General features: G+C 43.4%; 1 protein-coding gene across 3 annotated transcripts in view; it reads left to right on the top strand.

Moving 5' to 3' along the window:
- The window catches only part of ARAP2 (ArfGAP with RhoGAP domain, ankyrin repeat and PH domain 2), a 453,511-nt gene that overhangs the window by 306,563 nt on the left and 124,045 nt on the right, over positions 1 to 22,903 (top strand). For all 3 annotated transcript variants that reach the window (XM_073574724.1, XM_073574725.1, XM_073574723.1), the window contains exon 21: positions 18,074 to 18,286. In XM_073574724.1, coding sequence (XP_073430825.1) covers positions 18,074 to 18,286 — 213 coding nt within the window. The remainder of the gene's footprint in view (positions 1 to 18,073; positions 18,287 to 22,903) is intronic.

Here is a 22,903-nt window from a genome sequence, read left to right as displayed (position 1 = left end):
CAATTAGAAGCAACCTTCTGGTCTCAGATCTGCGCTGCTGATGTTTGCTGGAACAGGTTGGCACAATAACCGTGAGACCAGAATGTGTAACTTGTCTAACAAGAGTTATTTACAGGCTTTTATCCCTATATACCCTGCAATATTATGAGCTGGGGGACAGCTTAGTAGAGAATTTCATTGTTCTACCAGAGAACATCTTATATTTACACAGAAAAAGCTACATTCAGTGGCTTATCTTTAAGATGCTGTGGGACCCCTACTACATAAATGGGACTGCTGCCATCTGCCCTGAATTTTTGTGTGATCACTTACAGATAAAAAAAAAAACAGCAAAAGAACATTCTCATGTGATTATGTCAGGGCTGACCCATGTGTATTCCATCGTAATCAGTGGCATACCACTAAGGCAGGGATCACACGCTACCGTGTGTGATGCGAGAAACTCGCACAAGTCTCTCGCATCAACACCTGGCACTACCACCGGCACTCGGACAGGAGCGTGCGGCTGCATGTATTTCTATGCAGCCCCATGCTCCGGTCTGAGTGCTGGCGGTAGTGCCGGGTATTGATGCGAGAGACTCGTGGGAGCTTCTCGCATCACACTGTAGTGTGATTCCGGCCTAATAGTGGCAGACGAAGAGGCAGCTATAGAGTCCGAGAAATGTGTTGCTGGAACCAAATGTCTAGTATCTCTATTTCAACAGTATTTGCATTTTCAAGATGTGGACACAGCTGAATACAACTGTCCAACAGTGAGCTGTAAGCTTTGTGCTCCACCATTCAGGGTGTGCATCTGAGTCAGCACGGCCGACACAATGGTATCAAAAGATTGCACCTGCTACATGGAGCCTCAGTCCACACACAGTACAGACTGGGCCAGCACATTGAGACAATGGGTATAAATATTTTTTTTCTTCAGTCACTGTTTGTGGAAAGGACTGTGGGGCTTTACAATGTGTGTTGAGGAATTGTGGGCACATCATATTTTTGAGTATTCACTGTGGGGCTTCATGCTGTTGGGGGCTCCCTGTGGGGGCAATATACTATGAAGATATTAATTTTAAGGTGTCATACTGTAGCTGGGTTACTATGAGGGCATCATACTCTGTGTTTAGGAAACTGGGGCCATTATATTGTGGAGGAGTCAATGTGGGGTCATCATACAGTGGTGCACTGTGGGTATATCATAATATGGGAGTTTACTGTGGGAGCATTATAATGTTGGTGCCTTATAATGTGTGTGTTAGAATGGTGGGGGCATCATATGTACGGGGGGCACAGTGATGACATCTAATAGTGTTGTGGAAACTGTGGGGACATCATAGTGTGTTGGGTGGCTGTGGGGACCTCATACCATGTTGGGGCATTGTTGGGTCAATACTGTGCATGTAGAGCTACTGTGGGGGCAAATTGTGTGGGGAATTCACTGTGCGGGTATCATACTATGTTTGGAGGGCCATTTTTGAGGCATAATCCTTTATGGAGGCCATGAAATAGTTGTTGCAGTGAATGAGAATAGTATTTCTTGTTCAATGCATGTTGCATCCCCCCCTTCTTTAAAAGTTGGAAAAGATGCACTTGTGTGACTACACCTGTGTGTCACGACCCTGTCATGCCCGCCATGTCCATTATGCCTGTCATGCCCGCCATGTCTGTTATGCCGCATGACTCCTGGAGCGGTGTGCACGTGCACTGAATTCTCATGCCCGTTATGTCTCTCGCGCCTTACTTCATGGCTGCACGCCGTTGCTAGGTAAGCATCCGTCTCTGCTCTGATTCTGCAATCCTCTGTACTCCTGGAACCCCTGATCATGTGACCTTTTCCTATGTTCCAGTGCTATCTGATTCTGCAATCCTCTATGTATTCCTGGAACCCCTGATCATTTGACCGTTCCTATGTTCCAGCACTGTCTGATTCTGCAATCCTCTATGTAATCCTGGAACCCCTAATCATGTGACCTTCTCTATGGTTCAGCCCTGTCTGATCTAGCAACGCTCTCTACGATCCTGGAGGACTGAACCGGAAGTCCTTCCCTGATCCTGACCCGGAAGTCCAGGTGCTATGGTGCTATATCAGACCGCCCCTTCCTATGGTCAGGGCCTGATTATCGTGTTGCTTCCCTGCATGGCTGCTTGGTCTGTTCGGTCGCTCCCTGTATTCTGTGCCCCTGCACTCTGCTCTGTAGTGCGTCTCTGCACACGCTCTGTGCTTGTACTCTGCCTCTTGTTTCGTGCTTTGTCTTGTGTTGTCTCTCATGCCATGTTTTGTCCGTGTCATGCTTGGACTTGTAGTCCTTCCGATGTTCTCTGCCTTGCCTGCTTTGCCATGCCTTGCCCTTGCTATGCTTTGCCTTGTGTTCCTTCCTACGTTCTCTGTCTTTGCTTGTGGTTCCTTGCTCTTACCTATGGTGCTCTGTTGTGCCTCCTGGCACACGCACCATTCCTCCTTTCTTATCTATGGTGCTCTGTAGTGCCTCCTGGCACATGCACCATTCCTCCTCTCTTACCTCTGGTGCTCTCTTGCACATTTGCACGCTAGTCTCAAGGTTCTCCCTTGACCCAGCTCTGGGCTTCGGCCTACGCTCCGCTGCTAGCTCTGTTCTCACTCTGACCTGGCTCAGTTTCTGCCTTTGTTCCACTCCGTGTTCCGTACCCTGTCTTGCCTTGTTTCTCGCCTAGCCTTGCCTTGTTTCTTGCTTTGCCTTGCCTTGTTTCTTCGTGCGCCCTTTGCATGCGCCTGGCCTTCCTAGCTTCCTGCTTGTGCCTCAGCCGTGCCCGCCCTAGCCGTGCCCACCTGCTTGTGCCTCAGCCATGCTAGTCGGTCAGTGACAGCTGTGTCGCCTGCTATGTCCCAGTCGGGTACGCTGGAGTCTTACCTGCCTGTTTATGCTGTAGCCCGTCCAGCTAGCCAGTGCCCCAGCTGTGCTCTCTGTGCTTCCTTGCACCCACGCTGTCTCTGCACTGTGCTCTCCGTGCTTCTCTTAGCATGTGCAGGCCCTCACGTGCCCCATGGCATACCTCCCCATGCTTCTGTAAAAGTAGGCGCAGGTCTTGCCATGTCCCCTGTCATGCCCTCTCGCACGCACAGGTCCTAGCCTGTACTCTGTCCCTGGCGTGTCCTCTGCACATGCAGGACTCTGCTTTTAACCTTGACCCTGGCGTGTCGCTCTGCATGCACAGGACTCTGCTTTGAACCCTGACCCTGGCTTGTCTCTCTACACGCGCAGGACTCTGCCTTGAACCTTGACCCTGGCGTGCCTCTCTGCATGCGCAGGACTCTGTGTTGTGAGCTCATTTTCGGGTTTGCCTCTGGCTTCTGGTGAGGGTTATGGAGCTGGCTGTGCTGACAGAGGAGTAGTGAGTTCTCTATCTGGACTCCCTCTGTTGGTGAAGGGAGGTAATGAAGCTGATCTAAATGGCAGAGACCGGCCACCTGAGGAAGAGGACTGTGATTGGACATCAGGAATATCTGATTGGATTTAAGGCAGCGGACTCCCTAGTTTCTTGCTGGTGATTTCTCCTGACTGTGGCTTCTGGTTTCCAGTTTGGTTCCTGCCTTCTTAAAGCTAAGTTTTCTCTGCTATTGTTCATATGAGTTTTCGTCTGGTTTACTTAGTTTTTGTTTTCAGCTAGCCCTGGCTGGGACTGGGCTGAATCCCCATTTTGTCCCTGATCAGTTGATCTCTTTTGCTCTGTCTTCAGAATATACCTGAGTGCTGATATAGGAAATTGAAGTCTAGTGACTTCAGGGCCTTTTTCTATCAGACGTGTTGGACATTTTTTGGCAGGGTTTTTTGCGTGATTGCAGACAGCAGCTTTTCTTTCCTGTCCTTTCTAGTTAGTGAGGGCCCCATCGCTTGCTCAGCCTATCTTTCTATCTGTGTTTGTGTTTTCATCTTGTTTCACCAACAATACATGTTGGAGGCTGTCTATTGCTTTGGGGTCTGCTCTGGGGCAATTTAGATTTTCCCTTTCTTTCTTTAGGCTTATTTAGTTCTCTGGCCATGACGAGGCGTCTAGGACCACCGTATGCACGCTCCACGGCTACTGATAGTTGTTGTGGATAGGATCAGGGGTCTGCAATCCGCTAGTTACCAACCTCTCTGATTTTCTGGGCTTAGCTTGCTTTTTGCTTTTTCCTCCTCGGTGACTCATTCATAACAACTCTGCCTTGAACCCTGACCCTGGCGTGTTTCTGCACATACAGGACTCTGCCTTGAACCCTGACCCTGGTGTGTCTCTGCACATACAGGACTCTGCTTTGAACCCTGACCATGGCGTGTCTCTCTGCAAGCGCAGGACTCTGCCTTGAACCCTGACCCTGGCATGTCTCTCTGCACGCGCAGGACTCTGCCTTGAACCCTGACCCTGGCGTGCCCCTTTGCACGCGCAGGACTCTACCTTGTCCTTTGTGCCTTGGCGTGTCTCTACACATGCACCCTGTCTTGTATGTTGAACTTTGAACCCTGGCGTGTCCCCTACACACGCACCTTGCCTTGAACCTTGCTTTGAACCCTGGCGTGTCCCCTACACATGCACCTTGCCTTGTACCTTGCCCTAGACTCTAGTGTGCCCCTAGCACGCACCCTGCCTGGAATCTTGCTTTGGACCTCAGCGTGTTCTCTAACATGCACTATGCCTGAAAATCTGTCTTGCCTCCTTGCTTGTACCCTAGTTTGCCTGCTGGATTCCCAGAACCTGCCATCCCTGCCAGAGATCGTAAGCATGAAGTCTATAGCCTGACGCCCTGATCCCTTCCAGCTGTCCGGAGTCCGATGCCATTGTGTCTTTGCCGGTAACCAGGCTTGCCTTCTAGCACGTACTACTCCATGGACCTTGGTGTGCTAAGCACGCACCTTGCCGTGTTTGCTTGTTATCACATTTTGCACTAAATGTTATCCTGAACTTGTCTTAATGAAGATACCTTGAACTTAAGGCCCTTTTACATTTAGCGATGCACCAGCGATCCAACCAGCGATCCGACCCGGTCAGGATCGCTGGTGCATCGCTAAATGATCGCTAGTGAGCTTTCATACAGAAAGATCTCACAGCGATGCAGCAGCGACGCAGCGCACGATACTTACCATTCACACACAGCGATCCAGACGTCCTCCCGCCCACCTCCAGCGTCGCTCGCCGTCACAGCAGGAAGTCTCAGCAGGAAGCGCCCGACGAGAAATGGAGCCGGACATTCTCGCGCGATCAGCGATGGACAGCGGGGGAGCCGGTCGCTGGTAAGTATCACACATAGCGATATCGCTAGCAATATCGCTATAACGTCACAAAACCAGTGACGTTTTAGCGATATTGCTAGCGATATCGCTTAGTGTAAAACCCCCTTTACGTCTTGTCTTGTCTTGTTTCCTGCACGTCCTTGTCGTCAGACACTCGTACCTAGTGTCTACTTGAGCCGGCCGTCTGGTGCCAGCAGTCTTGGTGGCTCACCCCCTTGGTCTTGCCCCTGACACTCCCTGTATAGGGGTGGTTCCTCACAAGGTCAGCTCGCCCTAGGTGGGTGGGTGCCACGACCCAGAGGGTCCACTCTAAAGAAAAAGTCGACTCAGCGTAAGCTGACCTCGTCACAGACCCCACCTACACCATCAACTATTTTTATGGGGGAGGCGAATTCAAACACTTACCATGGCGCCTCTTTATTTTTAGGAATGCCACTGGTTAAAAGATGATATATAACTATTAGAATGAATTTATATACTGTATATTCAGTTGCTGAAATTTCTGCAAGAAAAAAAATCGGTTCCATTCAACTGAATGTGGTTATTTGAGATGTATGGCACAGTTACAAAATCTTTCTTCACCTAAATAGTCTAAATATGCAATTTGTGTTCAGAGCTCTTCAACTGACTGACTGAATGCAGATTTTCTACAGTGGCAGAGAAATTCAAAACAAAAATTATATTACTATAATTTGCTATGAGTTTTTCTGCAAGGAGTAAACTGGAAAGAAATTCCTCATGGTGTCTGGCCCAAATTTCCATATGTATGATTCACTGTAGTGTTAAGTAATGTTAGGAGCATTTATGAAACTGTCTAAAGGAACAACTGTCTTTTTTTACATGTATCATAAGTTGAGGATCCAAGAAAAGCACTTCTGAGCATCCGCGCTGCTTTAGTGATAAGCATTCTTCAGAAATCCATATAAATCTTTCAAGTTCTTTATTATATGTACTACAGAAACTACGCGTTTCGAGGTGACAAACCACACCTCTTCTTCAGGTTACAGTACAGAGTTGTGATCGGTCTATACAAATGACAGCTTTATATGCTGTGTGGGCGTAACCCCCCGTTGTGAGAACAGGGCGTCAACCTGCACATGCTGCACATAAAAATATTTGGAAAAGACAAGCAAAGTGACATATATATATAGAAAAACATATATTCGAGATAGTGATAGTATTGTGTATCCTATTCAGACAATCAATGCAATAACGTGGACTTTTATAATTAAATAAAAAGAAATATATGAAATATGTAGAACACAAAAAAAAAAGGAAACAAGAGAGGATAAGAACCAGTTTCATTGTGGTGAGTTTGAGACAAATGTCTGGCGGTTTCACCACTGAGCTATCATGAGTGATGAGCTACCAGTGGTGAGGAGTAGTGGAGAGTAATTACTCATTTGATATAACTAGTGAAGATAGAGAGTGCAAAAAGTTTCCTATCCACCAATAGTGATAAATGGGAGTGTATAAAAGGAGCTATATTTGGAGAAATTATGTATTTTAAACCGATGGTTTTTTTTTTTTTTTTTTTATGTTGCCATTCACATGGCAGATCTATGAAAGAACTAGAAGCATAAGCATATTGCCACAATTCCCAGTGTGCAAATATGCGAGTGAAAAATTTAAAACCAAAGTGTTTAATTTAAAGATGTGTTTTAAAATTATTTAAAAATAATTTTGTGGGGAAGTTTTTAAATCCCAAAAACCAACATTAATGAAAGGACTGATACAAGTTAAAAACAAATGTATTTAAAAATGAGAATTAGCGGTGAACCCAACTGTAATATAATTATGTCCACAAGAGGGAGTAGTGCTGAGTGAACTAGAATGACCCAAGGGATCCCTGAGGTATATCCCGGCCAAGAGCGTAGTAGGGGAAAAAAAAAACATTAAGAAATGTATCTCACGTAACATATATTATTTTCTCATAAAACTTCTTCTCAATTCACCAGATAAAATGTGAGGATAATTTAGTACACTTTAAAATTTTTTTTTTTTTTTTTTTACATGTAGTAACCAATCGCAGGACAGCTTTAATTTATTTTATCATGCTCTTGAAAAAGGAAAGCTAGGCTGTGTTTAGTGATATGGGAAACAAACTCAGGTTTTCTTTTAAACCACTTTCTACACCTTTAAATTAGGGGTCATGTTTGGACTTTTCAAATATTGCTGCACTTTATTGTAAGACATGCACCAGGAAATAGAAAATTGTGTGGGGTAAAACAAGACTTTCTTACTGTACTGACCTTGAGGAGGAGCTACAACCACTTTTTGAAACCACCATTGCATTGAAGTCACAATGACTCTGATGGTCAATTTATTCTACATTTGGAGTGATTGAGCCTTTTTTTCTGACATGTGTAACTTTTATGATCACCTTGGGTTATCACAGAATCATAGAATATACAGTTGGAAGGGGCCTCCAGGGTCATCGAGTCCCAACCCCCTGCTCAATGCAGGATTCACTAAATCATGTCAGACAGATGTCTGTCCAGCCTCTGTTTGAAGACTTCCACTGAAGGAAAACTCACCACCTCTCGTGGCAGCCTGTTCCACTCAATGATCAACCTCACTGTCAAAATTTTTTTTCTAATATTTATTGTGTATTTTCTCCCTTTTCAGTTTCATTCCATTGCTTCTAGTGTTTCCATTTGCAAATAAGAATAATGATGATCCCTTTATACTGTGACATCCCTTCAGATATTTGTAGGCAGCTGTTAAGTCTCCTTTTAACCTTTTTTTGCAAGCTAAATATTCCCAGATCCTTCAACCGTTTCTTGTAGCACATACTTTGCAGTCCATTCAACATCCTGGCAGCTCTTCTCTGAACTTGTTTCAGTTTTTCGATGTGTTTTCTAAAATGTGATGTCCAGAATTGGACCCAGTATTTGAGATGAGGCCTGACCAAAAAGGAGTACAGGGGGATAATTACTTCATGTGATCTAGACTTTATGCTTTCTTTATACATCCCAGAACTGTGTTTGCCATTTTTTGCTGCTGCACCACACTGTTGACTCATGTGCAGTTTTTGATCTATAAGTATACCCATCTTTTTTACATGTACTGAATTATTTTAAATTTCTCTATCCACTTATATAAAACTACTTATAGCACCATAGTTGTTTATTGCGTCCAAATGTTAAAGGGAATCTGTCAGCAAGTTTTGCTATGTAATTTGAGGACAGAATGATGTAGGAGTTAAAACACTGAATTCAAGGATGTGTCACTTATCATGGTGTTTGCTGTTGTTACATACAATTAAGTTTTTTATCACTAGGAGATTAGCACTACCCAGAATAGCTCCCTCATTTCAAGTGGTGGGAACTGCTCTGATTAGCAGCTCGCTGCAATAGACAATGTACATAGAGAGCCTGGTGCGGGAGGAATTAGATTTCTGAGCTCTGCTCCATGCTAATTCTAAAAGCTCTTATTGTGTCACAACTGCTGGACCTAGTAAACTAAGTGGCACATCGTTGCAATCAGGGTGTCTTTTTTTTATAATATGCTTCTCTCAGATAATGAAGCAAATACCTGGTAACAGATTCCCTTTAATTTTTCCCTCTGCTACTGTAATAAAACTAAGCAAATATCTTAATCTGCCACAAAGGGTGATGTCACGATCCATTTTTAGATATGTGGCAAATCTGGATTCTCACACTAAATTTTTTTTCCTTTCCGGCCATCAGGGGTTAAGATCAGGTTTTCCCCCGGTAGCCACTGGTGTAATTACATTGCTACTGAATTTGCTGATGCGGGTGGTGACCACTCTCACCATCCTTTAAAAGGTCACCTGATGCTTCAGCTGATTGTCTGTATTAGAGGTCATTCTGTAGCGACCACTCTGGGAGAAGGAGCTTGCTTTGAGCGGTGGTGCCTCAGCTGTTCATGGTGTATCTGGTGTCGTGATTCTGCTGTGCAATGCTTTACAGCAGAAAGCTAAGTGTTGTATTTTTGTTAGCCTGTTCCTTTTACTGTCTGTCTATCCTTACCTTGTGTTGTATTAGTTCAGTGGTGGGACTAGTGTCCTCACTTGCCAATTCCCTACTTAGGGATAGGTGCAGGGCAAGTGAGGGCTAAGGTATCCTGCTCGGTGACATGTTGAAAGAACCTGTATAGGGACGCTAGTAAGAGCAGGGCACATCCTCAGGTGAGTGCAGCAGGTGTCCATTTCCCCGTTCCCTATCTCAGGGCCCATCGTAATTGTGTCCCAGATGTTCCCTTGTTTGCTTGCTGTTTGGTGACCAACCAATTGTTGGGTCATGTCGCACTGGTCAGTCACTCCGTGACAGGTGATCACTGTCCATAGATTTATAAAGCTCCCATTATGGTCAAAAATAAATCCATCCATATGAAGCTAGCTACAACAACTGGTGGCTTCAGACAGATTTATGTAATTTTTTTTAATTCAGCCCATTATTAGATGCCTCAATGTGCTGCACACATTTTAAAACAATTAATATTTGCCTACTGAAATGCAACTAATCTATCACAATTAGCCATGTGTTCCCTGACAGTCTCATGACATAAACAGTTTCATGGGACCATTGTAGCCAATCAATGGCCGAAAGGTCAACTATGGCCTTCACCATTACATCAGAGAAGAAGTACAGTGTTTCTTCCTCTTGTACATATATTAAGACTAAAATGGTCATGACATTGACATGGAGACAGAGGGTTGGGAGCACAGGAACAGCTTTGGTGATGGAGGTATGCATTTTTTTAATTTATACAATACTTTGGGGCAATTAAAAAGGCTGCCCTTTGATTTTTGGCAAGAATGCACTGCTCCTCAGCCTTCCTTCTGACACCTTACTTGCTGAGGGAGCCTCATGCTGGATTGACAATTTTGGATCATTGTTTCCTTGGCCAAACCCGTGTGCTCTTCGTTGCTGCTATATCAGACAAGTCTCCCTCTGCAGTGTTATGGGAGCATATTAGCACCAAAGAAGCCTGGGATAAGGGGCTCACAGTGCCCTCCAGTGATACCAACCAACTTCCGAGTAGTTATTACAATCTCTATGAGAGAGAACTAGTAAGCAATGCTCATGTTCAGTCATGAAATCTAATCTATGAGCCATAAACAAGCTATTTTTACAAGCACTTTGCAATGTTACCCATATATAAGAACATGGGAATAACCCTTTAAAAAGGGACAACCGCTTTTACCATACTGTATTATGAAATACTCTTAATTTTGACAGTGCAGCATGCATAGAGGCTGTACAGAGCCAGTTCTCTCAGTATAGCATTGCAATACATAGCTCTTAAAGGGGTAGTCTGGTCCAGATTGATAAGTCTGCAGTCACTCTGTGTGACTGCAGATTTATAAATCCCCCCAATGCATGCACTCTGTGCTGTGGGGATTTGCCGGTTTCTGAGCTGGAACCAGAGAATATGAATGCATTACACATACTCCCAGTCAGAGCCCTTCTAGTGGGTGTGGGCTTGCTCCATACCCTTGCACTAAGTGACACTATGCCCTGCTTATTGATGTGGCCATCTAGTGGGCACGGCCAGCTAGAGGGCACGGCCTCGCTCCTTACAATCGTATGAAAGTTATGCCATGCCTACTGTATAGCTCATACATAACCTACAGTCCTGGCTCATAAACTGATGAATTCCTGCATGCATAGCGTGTGCACTGGGGGCAGTCATAAGATTGCAGTCACATAGAGTGACTGCAGTCTTATCGATTTGGACTGGACAGCCCCTTTAATTGCTGTCATATAGAATCTGAAAGAGCATAGGACCATAGCAAATTAGTGGAGAACCGGAAAGCCTAATTATCTTGTGTTGATACCATATCACAATTCTCACTAAAAAAAAGGAAGTGCTGTACCCTTGTGCTCATTCAGACTTCTCTGAAAATCGATCCGAAAACAGACCACAATGATTTACTGACCGTGAGTATCCCGAACCAATATGCTATTGTCTGTTGGTGGTTCAATAAAGTATTGTCACACTGTTTTCCCCTTACCCTGTGTTGTATGAGTAGTATTATGCCTACAAGGAAGGAGTGCGGGCATTCAGTGGGATGAGCCCTGTTCAATGTGGTCGTTAACCCGTTTCTAACATCAGACATACCATTCCGTTCATATGCCCTGGGCCAATTTGTCCACGAACGGAATAGTACGTCTTAGTGATCGACCATGCACACGGGTGGTGTGCGGCTGATTGCCGCCGAGTGTCAGCTGATTCTCACAGCTGATACCTGGCACCAAGTGCCAGGAGCAGTCAAAGACCGGTCCCAGCACTTTACCAACCGGACATGTCAGCTTTTTTTCCCACTGTCACACGATCCGTGGAAACACACTGACATGTGCACAGACCTACTCACATGAATAGGCAAATAGTTCTCCTTTCCTCCTGAGTCTCTCCACAATGCTGCCCAATGGTATAAAATTCTGTGAAACACCCATGGTGTCAATATGATCACTGCACCCCTAGATTAATTCATTGTGAGGTATAGTTCATAAAATGTGGTCATTTTGGTTTTAGCACCTAATGGCACCTCATGGGCTCTCCCAGTGGATCATGGCACCTGCAAACCATTACAGTAAAATCTGGCGTTCCTTCCCTTCTGAGCTCTGCCATGTGCCCAAACAGTGGTTTACCCCCACATATGGGATATCAGCATATTCAGAACAAATTTCACAATAACTATTGTGGTCCAATTTCTTCTGTTACCCTTGAAAAAATAAAAAATTGGGGGTGAAAAGATCATTTTTGTGGAAAAAATATGATTTTTTATTTTTACGGCTCTACGTTATAAACTTCTGTGAAGCACTTGGGGGTTCAAAGCGTTCACCACACATCTAGATAAGTTCCTTAGGGGGGTCTAGTTTCCAAAATGGTGTCACTTGTTGGGGGTTTCCACTGTTGAGGCACTTCAGGGGCTCTCCAAACGCAACATGGCATCCAATTTCAATTCCAGCCAATTTTGCATTGAAAAGTCAAATGGCGCTCCTTCCCTTCCGAGCTCCGCCATGCACCCAAACAGTGTTTTGCCTGCACATATGGGGTATCAGCGTAGTCAGGAGAAATTGTACAACAACTATTGGAGTCCAATTTCTCCTGTTACCCTTGGTAAAATAAAAAAATTGGATATGAAGTAAATTTTGTGTTAAAAAAGTTAAATGTTCATTATTTTTACACATTACAAAAATTCCTGTGAAGCACCTGAAGGGTTAATAAACTTCTTGAATGTTGTTTTGAGCACCTTCAGGGGTGCAGATTTTAGAATGGTTTCACTTTTGGGTATCTTATAGACCCCTCAAACTGACTTAAAATGTGATGTGGTTAGTGATGAGCGAGCACTAAAATGCTCAGGTGCTCGTTGCTCGGGTTGAACACATTGGAATACTCAAGTGCTCGACCCGAGGAACAAGCACAATGTAAGTCTATGGGAGACCCAAGCATTTTTACCATGATCCCCCCAGGGGTCCTTTTAAGGTCTAAAAACATTTGAAAATTATGGAAACACTGCACAAATGATGCAGGGACATCATGGGAATCATCCCTGAAAACATTCCTAACTCCTAGTTCACAGCTTTAAACATTTTTTTCAGAGTTTCATGCCATTTTTACCGGTGCACCAAAAAACACCAAAATGAAACCAAAATGGATTTTGCGGGGCTGTGCCGGGCTGTGCTGGGCTGTGCGGGGGCTGTGCCGGCTGTGCGGTCATCGTCCGATGGACTACTTGTCCCATCCGGCTATACCCGCTTCAGTGACAGCATTAGCGGATGATGGGAAAGTAGTATTCTCATCATCCGGCTATTGTGGTGAATGTAAAAAAAAAAAACAACACATAACATAGAGAACATACTCACTGCAAACACCTAATTCCCCAAAGCCTTCGTCTCCTGAAAATAATATTAAAATAATAAAGCGACCTATGCTCACCTTTCCGCCGTAATCCATTAAAGAGGGTCCCACATCAATCTTCTGTGGAGAGCAGCCACATCAGCCGATGCGACTGCTCTCCAGGGGCTCCAGCGATACAGTGACAGAGATAGCCCTCCATGCTGCATCACTCTGCCGGGTGTTAGGCGTCGAGTTTCCCCGACTGCACATGGGGAATCTCAAGCCATGTCCTCTGTAGTCTCCCATTTCTCTGCAGCCGCAGAGATTCTTGCTCAGCAGAGACAGCTGTCCCGGCGTCTTGCCAAGGCTGATGCTAGGCGTCTGGTTGCGCCTTCTGGCTCTGCTATAGCACCATGCTTGAGTCAGCAGCAAGCAGACACTCCTGGGACTAAGTCCTGTCTTTTGCTTACTGAGCATGCCCATGGGACGACCTCTCATGGGAGGTCGAAAGTCACATGCGCAGGTCCCGTTCCTGCTTGGATTGGTCCACTGGGAAGGTCCCGGAAGGAAGCCGCTATAAAAAAGTTGCATGGCTGAGCCATAGTATAGATTCTTGTGGCTTATGGTGTGTAAGATGACGGATGCTTGTTACTGCGAATGACTCATTATGAAACCCCTATCTTTGGTTGTGTCTGTTGCTAGGGTGTTGGGGTTAGAGTCAGCGCCTCTCAGTGGCTAGGCTATATGCCACAGTGCATCCCAGTCCTCTGCACTTTCTAGCAACTGATTGTGCCTCTCTGCTTAGGGCACTGTCGTACCACGCCAAGTAGCAGTAGCCGCCAGTGCGATACGATGCGCAACTCTAGCGCTTTCTTCCCCACTCTGGGTGGTTAGTGGCATCCGCCGAATCAGTACTGTGCACACTTGGCGTGATTATATAGTCCGTCCTTTTTCTGGCACTGCAGCTGCGGCACAGAGCACTGATGGTCTAGAGGAACTCTAGTTCTGTGACCTTTAATTAGCGCTCACCCAGCCAAGCTCTGTGAGTTCAATAGGCTCCGGCATTTGTTTTAGCGGCTCTGTGAAGCAACAGAGTTTGCTTCATTCACACTGGTTGAAGTTAACCCACATGTGAGCAACCATTCATCCACCATCTTGTTCCGCCATTACTCATCAGCAGGTTCCATCTCTACACGGTGGACCCCGGGCTGCGAACGCACCTCATATCTCCTCTTATATTATTCGGTGCGTTCCGCAGGCCCTAACTCCGGAAGGTCACAGGAGTTCACCTGTAACTTACGGCAGCACTACATCATGGAAATTTTCTCACGCAGCATTGCTGCCTTAAAGTGAACTCCAATGACACACTGCTGGAGGGTTACCTCCGGTCAGTGTACCATTGGAGGCCCTGTAGAGTGTTCACATCTGTCGTGGGACATTCGTTTTTAAAGAGTGACTGTGCCAGAGGTGGAAAGCCGACTGCTGGGGGCCAATATTTGTAGCCTGGGAAGGGGGTAATACCCATGGCTCCTTCCCAGGCTATGAATATCAGCCCGCAGCTGTCTGTATATCCTTTACTCGCTTTTAAAATAGGGGGACCCACCAAAAAATGACGTGTGGTCCCCCGATTTTTAATAGCAAGAAAGGCTACACAGATAGCTGTGGGCTGATATTCATAGCCTAGGAAGGGGTCATGGATATTGGCCCCCCGGCTACAAATACCAGCCCGCAGCCGCCCCAGAAATGGCACATCTATAAGATGCGCCAATTGTGGCACTTAGCCCTCTCTTTCCACTCCCGTGTAGTGGTGGGATATGGGGTAATAAGGGGTTAATGTCACCTTGCTATTGTAAGGAGACATTAAGCCCAGTTAATAATGGAGAGGTGTCAATAAGACGCCTATTCATTTTTAATCTTATATTAATAAAGGGTTAAAAAAAAGACAGCAAGAAAAAAGTATTTTAATGAAAAAAAACACAACATGGTTTTTCATAATTTTTATTGTATGCCCAGATCCTAGCGAAGCCATCGATCACCTGCTAAGAATTTTAAAAAACAAACCAACCTATTCTTACCTTACCTGCTACAGATTCCATCATTTGTCGGACAGCAACAGATCCTGTGCCCATAGGCTTCCATTCTAGCAAATATCAGACAGCAACAGATTCGTCGCTGTCCGATTTTTCAACTGACACAAAAAGCTTTGCACCGAGCAGGGCGACGCACGGTCTCCTATACCCCTGATGATGCTGTGTGGCCAGCCATTCACTGCATGATCACATCAAAGATGGCTACGGCGTTTCATGGCCTGGCAGACAATCCCTGCACTGTAATTGGGTCTCCTAAGTCCTACAAAAATGCTGGGTGGTGACCCAAGTTACTGCCAAATAATCCAGAAAATACTTGGTGCTCGCCGAGTACACCAAGTACACTGATACTTGGGCGAGCACCGAGTAGTGGCGTGCTTGATTGCTCATCACTAGATGTGGTCCCTAAGGTGTTGTAAAAATGAAAAATCGCTGTTTAAGTTTCAACCCTTATAACTTCCTAACGAAAAAAAATTGGATTCCAAAATTGTGCTGATGTAAAGGAAACATGTGGGAAATGTTACTTATTAAGTATTTTATGTGAAATATCTCTGTGATTTAAGGGTATGAAAATTCAAAGTTGGAAAATTGCAACATTTTCAAAATTTTTGCCAAATTTCCATTTTTTACACAAATAAACACAAGTAATATCAAATAAATTTTACCACTATCATGAAGTACAATATGTCACAAGAAAACAATCTCAGAATCACTGGGATCCATGGAAGCATTCCAAAGTTATTACCTCATAAAGGGACAGTGGTCAGAATTGTAAAAATTGGCCTTGTCATTTACATGCAAACCACCCTTGGGGGTAAATTGGTGAAGGCAGCTGGGCCAACGGTCGAGAGCACCCACTGACCCCTAACTCTTTTGTCTCCACACTAGGATAATATGCTTCTTTTTTTCATTTTGGCTACGCATTTCGAAGTACCATACTTCTTCCTTAGGACAAAAAAACAATGATATAGAGTGGACCTTGATTTGTTACTATTGTAAGGTAGCGCTTGTTATTCGGGTTGGGGACACTCGCTGGGCAGTCAAACAGTTCATCTGTCCCATCCCCTTCATATTGGGATGCCCCTCCCCCTTTTGGGTCACTATCCCCTTTTTGGACTCTGCCTCCGCAGGGACTCCACCCCTTTTTGAGTTACCGCCCCTTTCAGGATCTCCCCATGTCCTTTCAACAGGCCTCCTTAGACCAGAGTTCACACAGAACAGTTTGTCTCTTGGGCCTGTACTGGCCCTTTAAGTACGATACCACACAAGTTCTTGCTGGCACTGCCACAGCTCCTGCTGTCACCAATCACCGACACCTCCGGCTGCCGCTCACACACAGCAGCTGGTGTCACCTTCGTAACCCTGCCGAGTTAAAGCAAGCCGCTTGTCACCTTCATAACCCCGCCGAGTTACAGCAAGCCACTTGTCACCTTCATAACCCCGCCGAGTTACAGCAAGCCGCTTGCCACCTTCTTGACCCCACTGAGCCACCACAAGCTGACTTGAAAGGGAAAAGAAAAAAATACACACAACACAAAAACACACGTGTCCTGTCTGTGTGCTATTCAGGATGTCCGTCTCCTCCTGAGACCGTCCAACACACAGGGCGCACCGGGTGCTATTCAGGGAGCAGACCAACCTCCCAGGGTTTCCCAACGTCCATTGCCCCTAGCAACAAGACTACAACAGTGCCCGCATTCTCCACCAATTTTAAGGTAGCGCTTGTTATTCGGGTTGGGGACACTCGCTTGGCAGCCAAATAACCAGGTCCAGCACGGGTTTCTCATATAACACCAACAGTCCATGCGGTTTATTAGGCATCATAAACCATGAACAGCAACAGGCTTTTCACATGAAAACAGCATAACGTTCATGACAGAGCTCCGCTCTGTTAACCCTGTGATCACACAGGCTGTGTTATGTCCGGTATGCAGGCTCTCGCCTAAACACAGTTAGCTCACCCTCTCTGGGTTACCTTCTTAGCTGCTTCACACTGCAGATGTTTATTTCCTCCAGTGAACTATCAGACACACGTCGCCATTACTCACAGCATCCACACATGCTATCAGGAAGGCAGCCACATCTTCCAGCACGTCAGTCTGACGAGACCTTCCATACGGACCAACCGGGTCCAAGCATTCACTCATGTGACCTACCCTGGTCACCTTATATGGTCCGTAACCACGCCCACCAGATCACATGGCTATGACCTCATCACAGGTCCTACAACCAGTCATACACATACGCTTTACTATGGGCGTTTTATACACACACCACTGGGTGGGTTTGTAGGTGATTGGTCTCACCAACCACCTGAAGACTTCTCCCTGACACACTGTACCAGAAACATCAGCAGTACCTCTGCTGATCAGCACATAATCAAGCCTTCATCCCAAGGCCAACCACCTTGGGATACATAATGCTCCTTTAGCACCCTACTCCTGTTACCACACTGGATATGCCTGTACACCCATCCTGGGGCACCCACACAGTGCCCCCTAGTGGACACAGTGGTCACTACACCACACTATCTACTTTCACTTTTTTCCTTCCACATATTGCTACTCTGTCTTTGGACCCGTTGACCTACTGCGGTTAGTATTACATGCTCAATTAAATGTTGTGTGAACATAATATTATCAGGTTAGCATAACCTTTAACAATTTTATCTATTTTAACCCGCGACATTTTATCTGGTCCCCAGTAAGTCTCCAGGACAATTGTATATATTTTGCTTAAACTACATTCATGCTAAAGCAATAATTTAAGATCTAAAACTGCTTTTTTATTTATTTTTTTTATCTTGGCAAGCCAAGACTTAAGAATAATTTGCACCGAGTATAACTTACAAGGGAACGTTTATATTCTTCATACATTGCTTTAACATACATTATTATAATTCGCTCAGACATGTTTATTTTCATGTCCCTTTCCATTAAGGTTTAGGAAGCAAGTCTCTGTATCTGAAGAACGGAAATCCACTTAAAGTAAGAGAGTTGTTAGAAGATTTTAAAAAGAATGCACGAAGCATTAAACTAAAAGTCGGAAGAAATCAGCTGGAAGACGTGACTGATGTCCTGAAATCTTTCTTATATGAAATAGATGATGCACTTCTGACAAAAGAACTTTATCCATATTGGATCTCTGCCCTAGGTAACGACACTGTGTTCCAGAAATAGCTGTTTCATTATTCATTTGAACGAATGCATCTACTAAGTAAAAGATGTTTATTTAAGTGAAAGATTTTTTTTTTGCTTAAACTCCCCTGAGACAGCAAACATAATGCTATTAGAGTAAGCTTCCTATGCTGGAAAATTGGAATGAAGCATCTTGCTGTCAGCGCATACAGTACCTTCGACCTACCACTTTACAGAAAGCTGATAATATAAGCAACATATGTTATCAGACACAAACTGTTACATTAGGAGCTTCTGTTTCCCCTTGTTATGTTTTGAAAGATGATTTCTTTTGTGTAGATTTTGGTCGATGAACATATGATCACTCCATCGTACGCGCTACATTTCATTGCCATTTTAAACTAGAACATCCAACCCTGAAGGCTTTTTAGATGCTGCAGAATGTCTTGAATGGCACCTACAGACAGGCTAGGCTGGCCTCAGGGCTTTTTTTCCAGATCAGGTTTAAAAAAAAATCCGTCTTGGTATAGGATTATATAGCAATTTATTATTTCACATTTCTGCATTGCGATAAATGAAATAGATTTTCATTGTAAGCTTTTAGGACCAATTATACCGGACAGTCATGGTAGCAAAGAAAAGAGACATTCTTAACCACATAGCTTAACAAAAATTTTTATAATTGCCCGTACTATGCTGAATGCAAAACATCAATTATTCCAAAGTAGAATTTGGCATGTGACTGTAATGTGATAAATGTACTGACAACCATTTTACATATGTTGGATTGGTCTTAGAATGGTTAAATACGGCATAATAGTAACATTCAGGTGAAAAAGTGAAAAAGAATAATATAATTGACATACTCTCAGCTTTTAAAGAGCACCTACAGAGGAAAATTTGACCGCTAACTAAAAGTATGAGTGTAAAGTCCCGTTATTGTTTATTACATTCAATAAAGATAAGAGAATTTTATTGGGGCATTTTTGAGAAATCTATTCTTGAAATTTTATGCTGAAGTGCAGCATGGCGGGCACTTCACTCCTTGGCTCTACCTTGACAACCTAGTAGAATTTGTACCAAAAACTTACAATCAAAACTTATTTATTTTAACATCAGTGTATAAATTCGAAACATTAAATTGATATACAATCCTATGACAAGACACATGTTCTTAGAAACTTGACCAGAAATTCTCCACCCACCTTGGTCAGTCTAGCCTGATTTCTCAAGAATGCCCCAACAGAATTCTATTAGCAATGTATGAATGAAATAAGCATTAGAGGAGCTTCACACTCATACCTTTACTTAGGGGTCAAATATCATGATAAGAGGTCCTCTTTAACTTTATTGTAATTTTATTGATAAGATTTATTGGGATCTGGCAGATAGAAGATATAGTGAAGATGTGATCTGGCTGAAAGGACATGATCTGGCAACAAATTAAGAGATGAAGAATATGTGAGGGCTGTAGGATAAAATGTCTGGCACATTGCAGACCTGTGCGTAGAATGGTAGCCCTATAACTTGTGCAATTTTTTGGCCAAAAGCCATTCTTCCTGAATCTCCTATGCACATGTATACCACATGTATACCTAGCCAAGTGCTTATCTTTTCACAATAGGTAAAAGCTTATAGACTTCTGCTCAATATAGATGTAACTCCCAAAAACTCCTTTAACACTCTTTTTCCTATAATTTCTAAAATTTTAACAAGTGAGTTCTGACTTTTTGTGACTTTTATTTATTCATGGTAGTGTATATTTTAGGACACAAAAATGAATTGTAACTTTTTCAGGGGCCCGGATTTTACAATTCATACCTATAAGTACTGAAGGGGTCAATTTGACCCCATACATAAAAGTAGTAGTAGGCAAGTCACCTAATATTACAGCGTACAGAAAATCACAGTGCTTCTCCCTAGTTGTAGAGTGTAATTGTATCTTTGCATATCAGGGATGATTCAGCATTTTGTTTTGTTTAAACTTGTCTGAACATGTTTGATCCATGTCTCCTGTAGCGATTTCTGTCTGCACTTCAGTAGCATACATTGCAGTTGAAGCTACAACTCTACATGTTTGTGCAGTGTCGTTTTATTACTTCTGCGATCTTACAAGTCCCTTTTTGAGACGTATATTTGAAGCATGAGTAAGCAGAGGGGTCTGACAAGTGATGAAGTTTTGAAATGTCTTCAGAATTTATCTGAAAATGAGTCAGAAGAAGTGGCCCATCATCCGCATTGTCTGAACCGCAAACAAAAGGACAAGAAATCTGCAAGCGTCGAAAATGTGGAGTTGAAAGATGCAATGAAAACAAAACAACTAAAACTTGTGCAAGCTGTAACAAATCAGTTTGTGGAAAATGCACTGGGAAAGTGGAAGAAAGTACTGTTTGTGCTAACTGTTGGACACCGCATGCTATGACCATGTAAAAGGAAAATGCGTGCTGTACTTGATCTTAACACTGTTCCTACTAAGTTAAAATAAATGTTCTTTAATTTGTTGGCAACAAAAAAGTTATTTTTACTGTAGAGTCAGTACTTTTGAATGCGGGTCAAAATGACCCCTAATGGTAGTTATAGGTATTATGAAACATGCGGTAGTTCTAATGTTAAGCTGCAGGTTGTCACCTATACAATAACGCAAATCCAGTTATAGAGTGTGTGTTAATATCAGGCTTTAACAATCAACACTTTTGTCTTGGTGTGTAAATTAGCCAAGTTCAAGGTGTTAGTGTTGTGTAAAATGGCAACTCATATAGTGTGAAATTTGTATTACCTTGTGTTAGTTTTTATGGGTTAGTGAATAATTATATGTACTAAACCATATTTAATGACGATATACAGTACTATAATACACTTTTCTACATTTGATTGAAGCGATTCAATGCAAATTGAGTTACATTTTATGAAATTAGCAAGCACGGTCAAGTGAAAAGATTTGGTGAGGTCACTTTGGCACTAAAGCTGTGTTTGTGTTAAAGAGCCTGAAGGCGTTGAGCACAGACTGAGAAGATCTTACAGTGTTACATGTCTTTTCATTGCAATTGGAAGTTTTTCAGTATTGTGATTTGCAGCATATAACATTTTTGGGAAAAATGTGGCAATAAACTAGAATGTGCGACATACACGCTTGAGCATCAGTAACTCCGGATGCAATAGTGGAAATGAAAATAATATCCTTTATGTAGCGGCTATGCAGACATGTGCATAACTGTAGTCTTTCTCAACGGCACCATATTAAGAGTGGGCATGCAGATAGGTAAGTAATACTAATACAAGTGGGAATACTTTTTATATTTTTTTAGGTAAATACATATAGGATCACCAAAAGCCTCACGTTAAGGCCTATGTAAAGACTAAATTAATGAGCAAAATTACTTGGATACAACTTTTCATGCTCGGATAGCTTCTATGATATGTTGATTAAAATAATGTTAACTAAGTCCCCTATGTTATTGACATGTACTATAAGTATTTACTTTATATTTATTTATTCTCTACAAGGTATTTACTTAGCGTATATACTCAATTATAAGCCGACCCGAGTATAAGCCGAGGCACCTAATTTTGCCACAAAAAACTGTTAAAACTTATTGACTCGAGTATAAGCCTAGGGTGGGAAATGTAGCAGCTACTGGTAAATTTCAAGAATAAAAATAGATACCAATAAAATGGTACTGCTCATTAAAGCAATGAATATGCGCTCCACGCCTATGGGAGTGGAGACGCGTGCATATTCATTACTTTAATGAGCGGTACTGTTAGAATCTGTTCAGTTTGTTACTATCTGCCATTTTCTTGTATTCTTCTGGTCTTTTTCCCCTGGAGCTGGGTTTGTCTTGGGTCAGGTGATTGTATCACCCTTTATTAACCTGCAACTGTCTCTCATTCCTTCCTGGACAACAGTGTTAATCCGCTTGAAGTCTGGCTTGGAGCCTTGCTTTGCCTTCTGTGTGTTTAATTAGTGTAGTGTTGGGACCTCTGGTTCTGCTAGTCTTAGTTTCTGTTTTCAGTTTGTTTCTGCAGCCTTCTCTTAGTTTTCCATTAGGAGGTGACCCGTTTTTGTATCCAGTCCTTAGATCCTTCAGGGACCCCCTTCCCCCCAATCTATTGGTCTTCACTTGAGATTAACCTAGGATCGTCGGTGGGTCTATTCGCAAGAAATGGGTCACCCACTCCATCATAGGGTATCAGCCTAGTCGCAGTACAGGGTCAGTTTTACTCCTCCTATCCTAGTCCTGTGCTGCAGTACCATAACAGGTACCATGTGACGGCTCAGTACTGGAAGGAAGACAGGAAGAGAGATGCCAGACTGATACAGGGAGGGACTCATATGCAGCAGTGATGCCAGGAGCGTGAGTATGATGTCTTCTGCTCCCCCTGTCGGGTATGACTCATGTTTAAGCCGAGAGGTGTGTTTTCAGCAAAAAAAAGTGCTGAAAATCTTGGCTTATATATAAGTATATACGATATTTTGTTTTTTAATGTTTTTCTCTTGAGTTCTGTCTGTACAGTACTGTGCAGAACTTATTGGGAAAGTGTGGTAAAATGCTGTAAAATAAGAATATTTTAAAAAATTTAAGTGATTGAAATTAAAAGGGTTGTCCCATGAACAAATTATATTTTAATCATT

Source organism: Dendrobates tinctorius, unplaced genomic scaffold, assembly GCF_039654945.1.
Source record: "Dendrobates tinctorius isolate UK_male_01 unplaced genomic scaffold, ASM3965494v1 ptg000039l, whole genome shotgun sequence".
Lineage (NCBI taxonomy): Eukaryota > Metazoa > Chordata > Amphibia > Anura > Dendrobatidae > Dendrobates > Dendrobates tinctorius.
The sequence above is the reverse complement of the archived record's forward strand: the minus strand, read 5'-3'. Positions and strand labels throughout refer to the sequence as shown.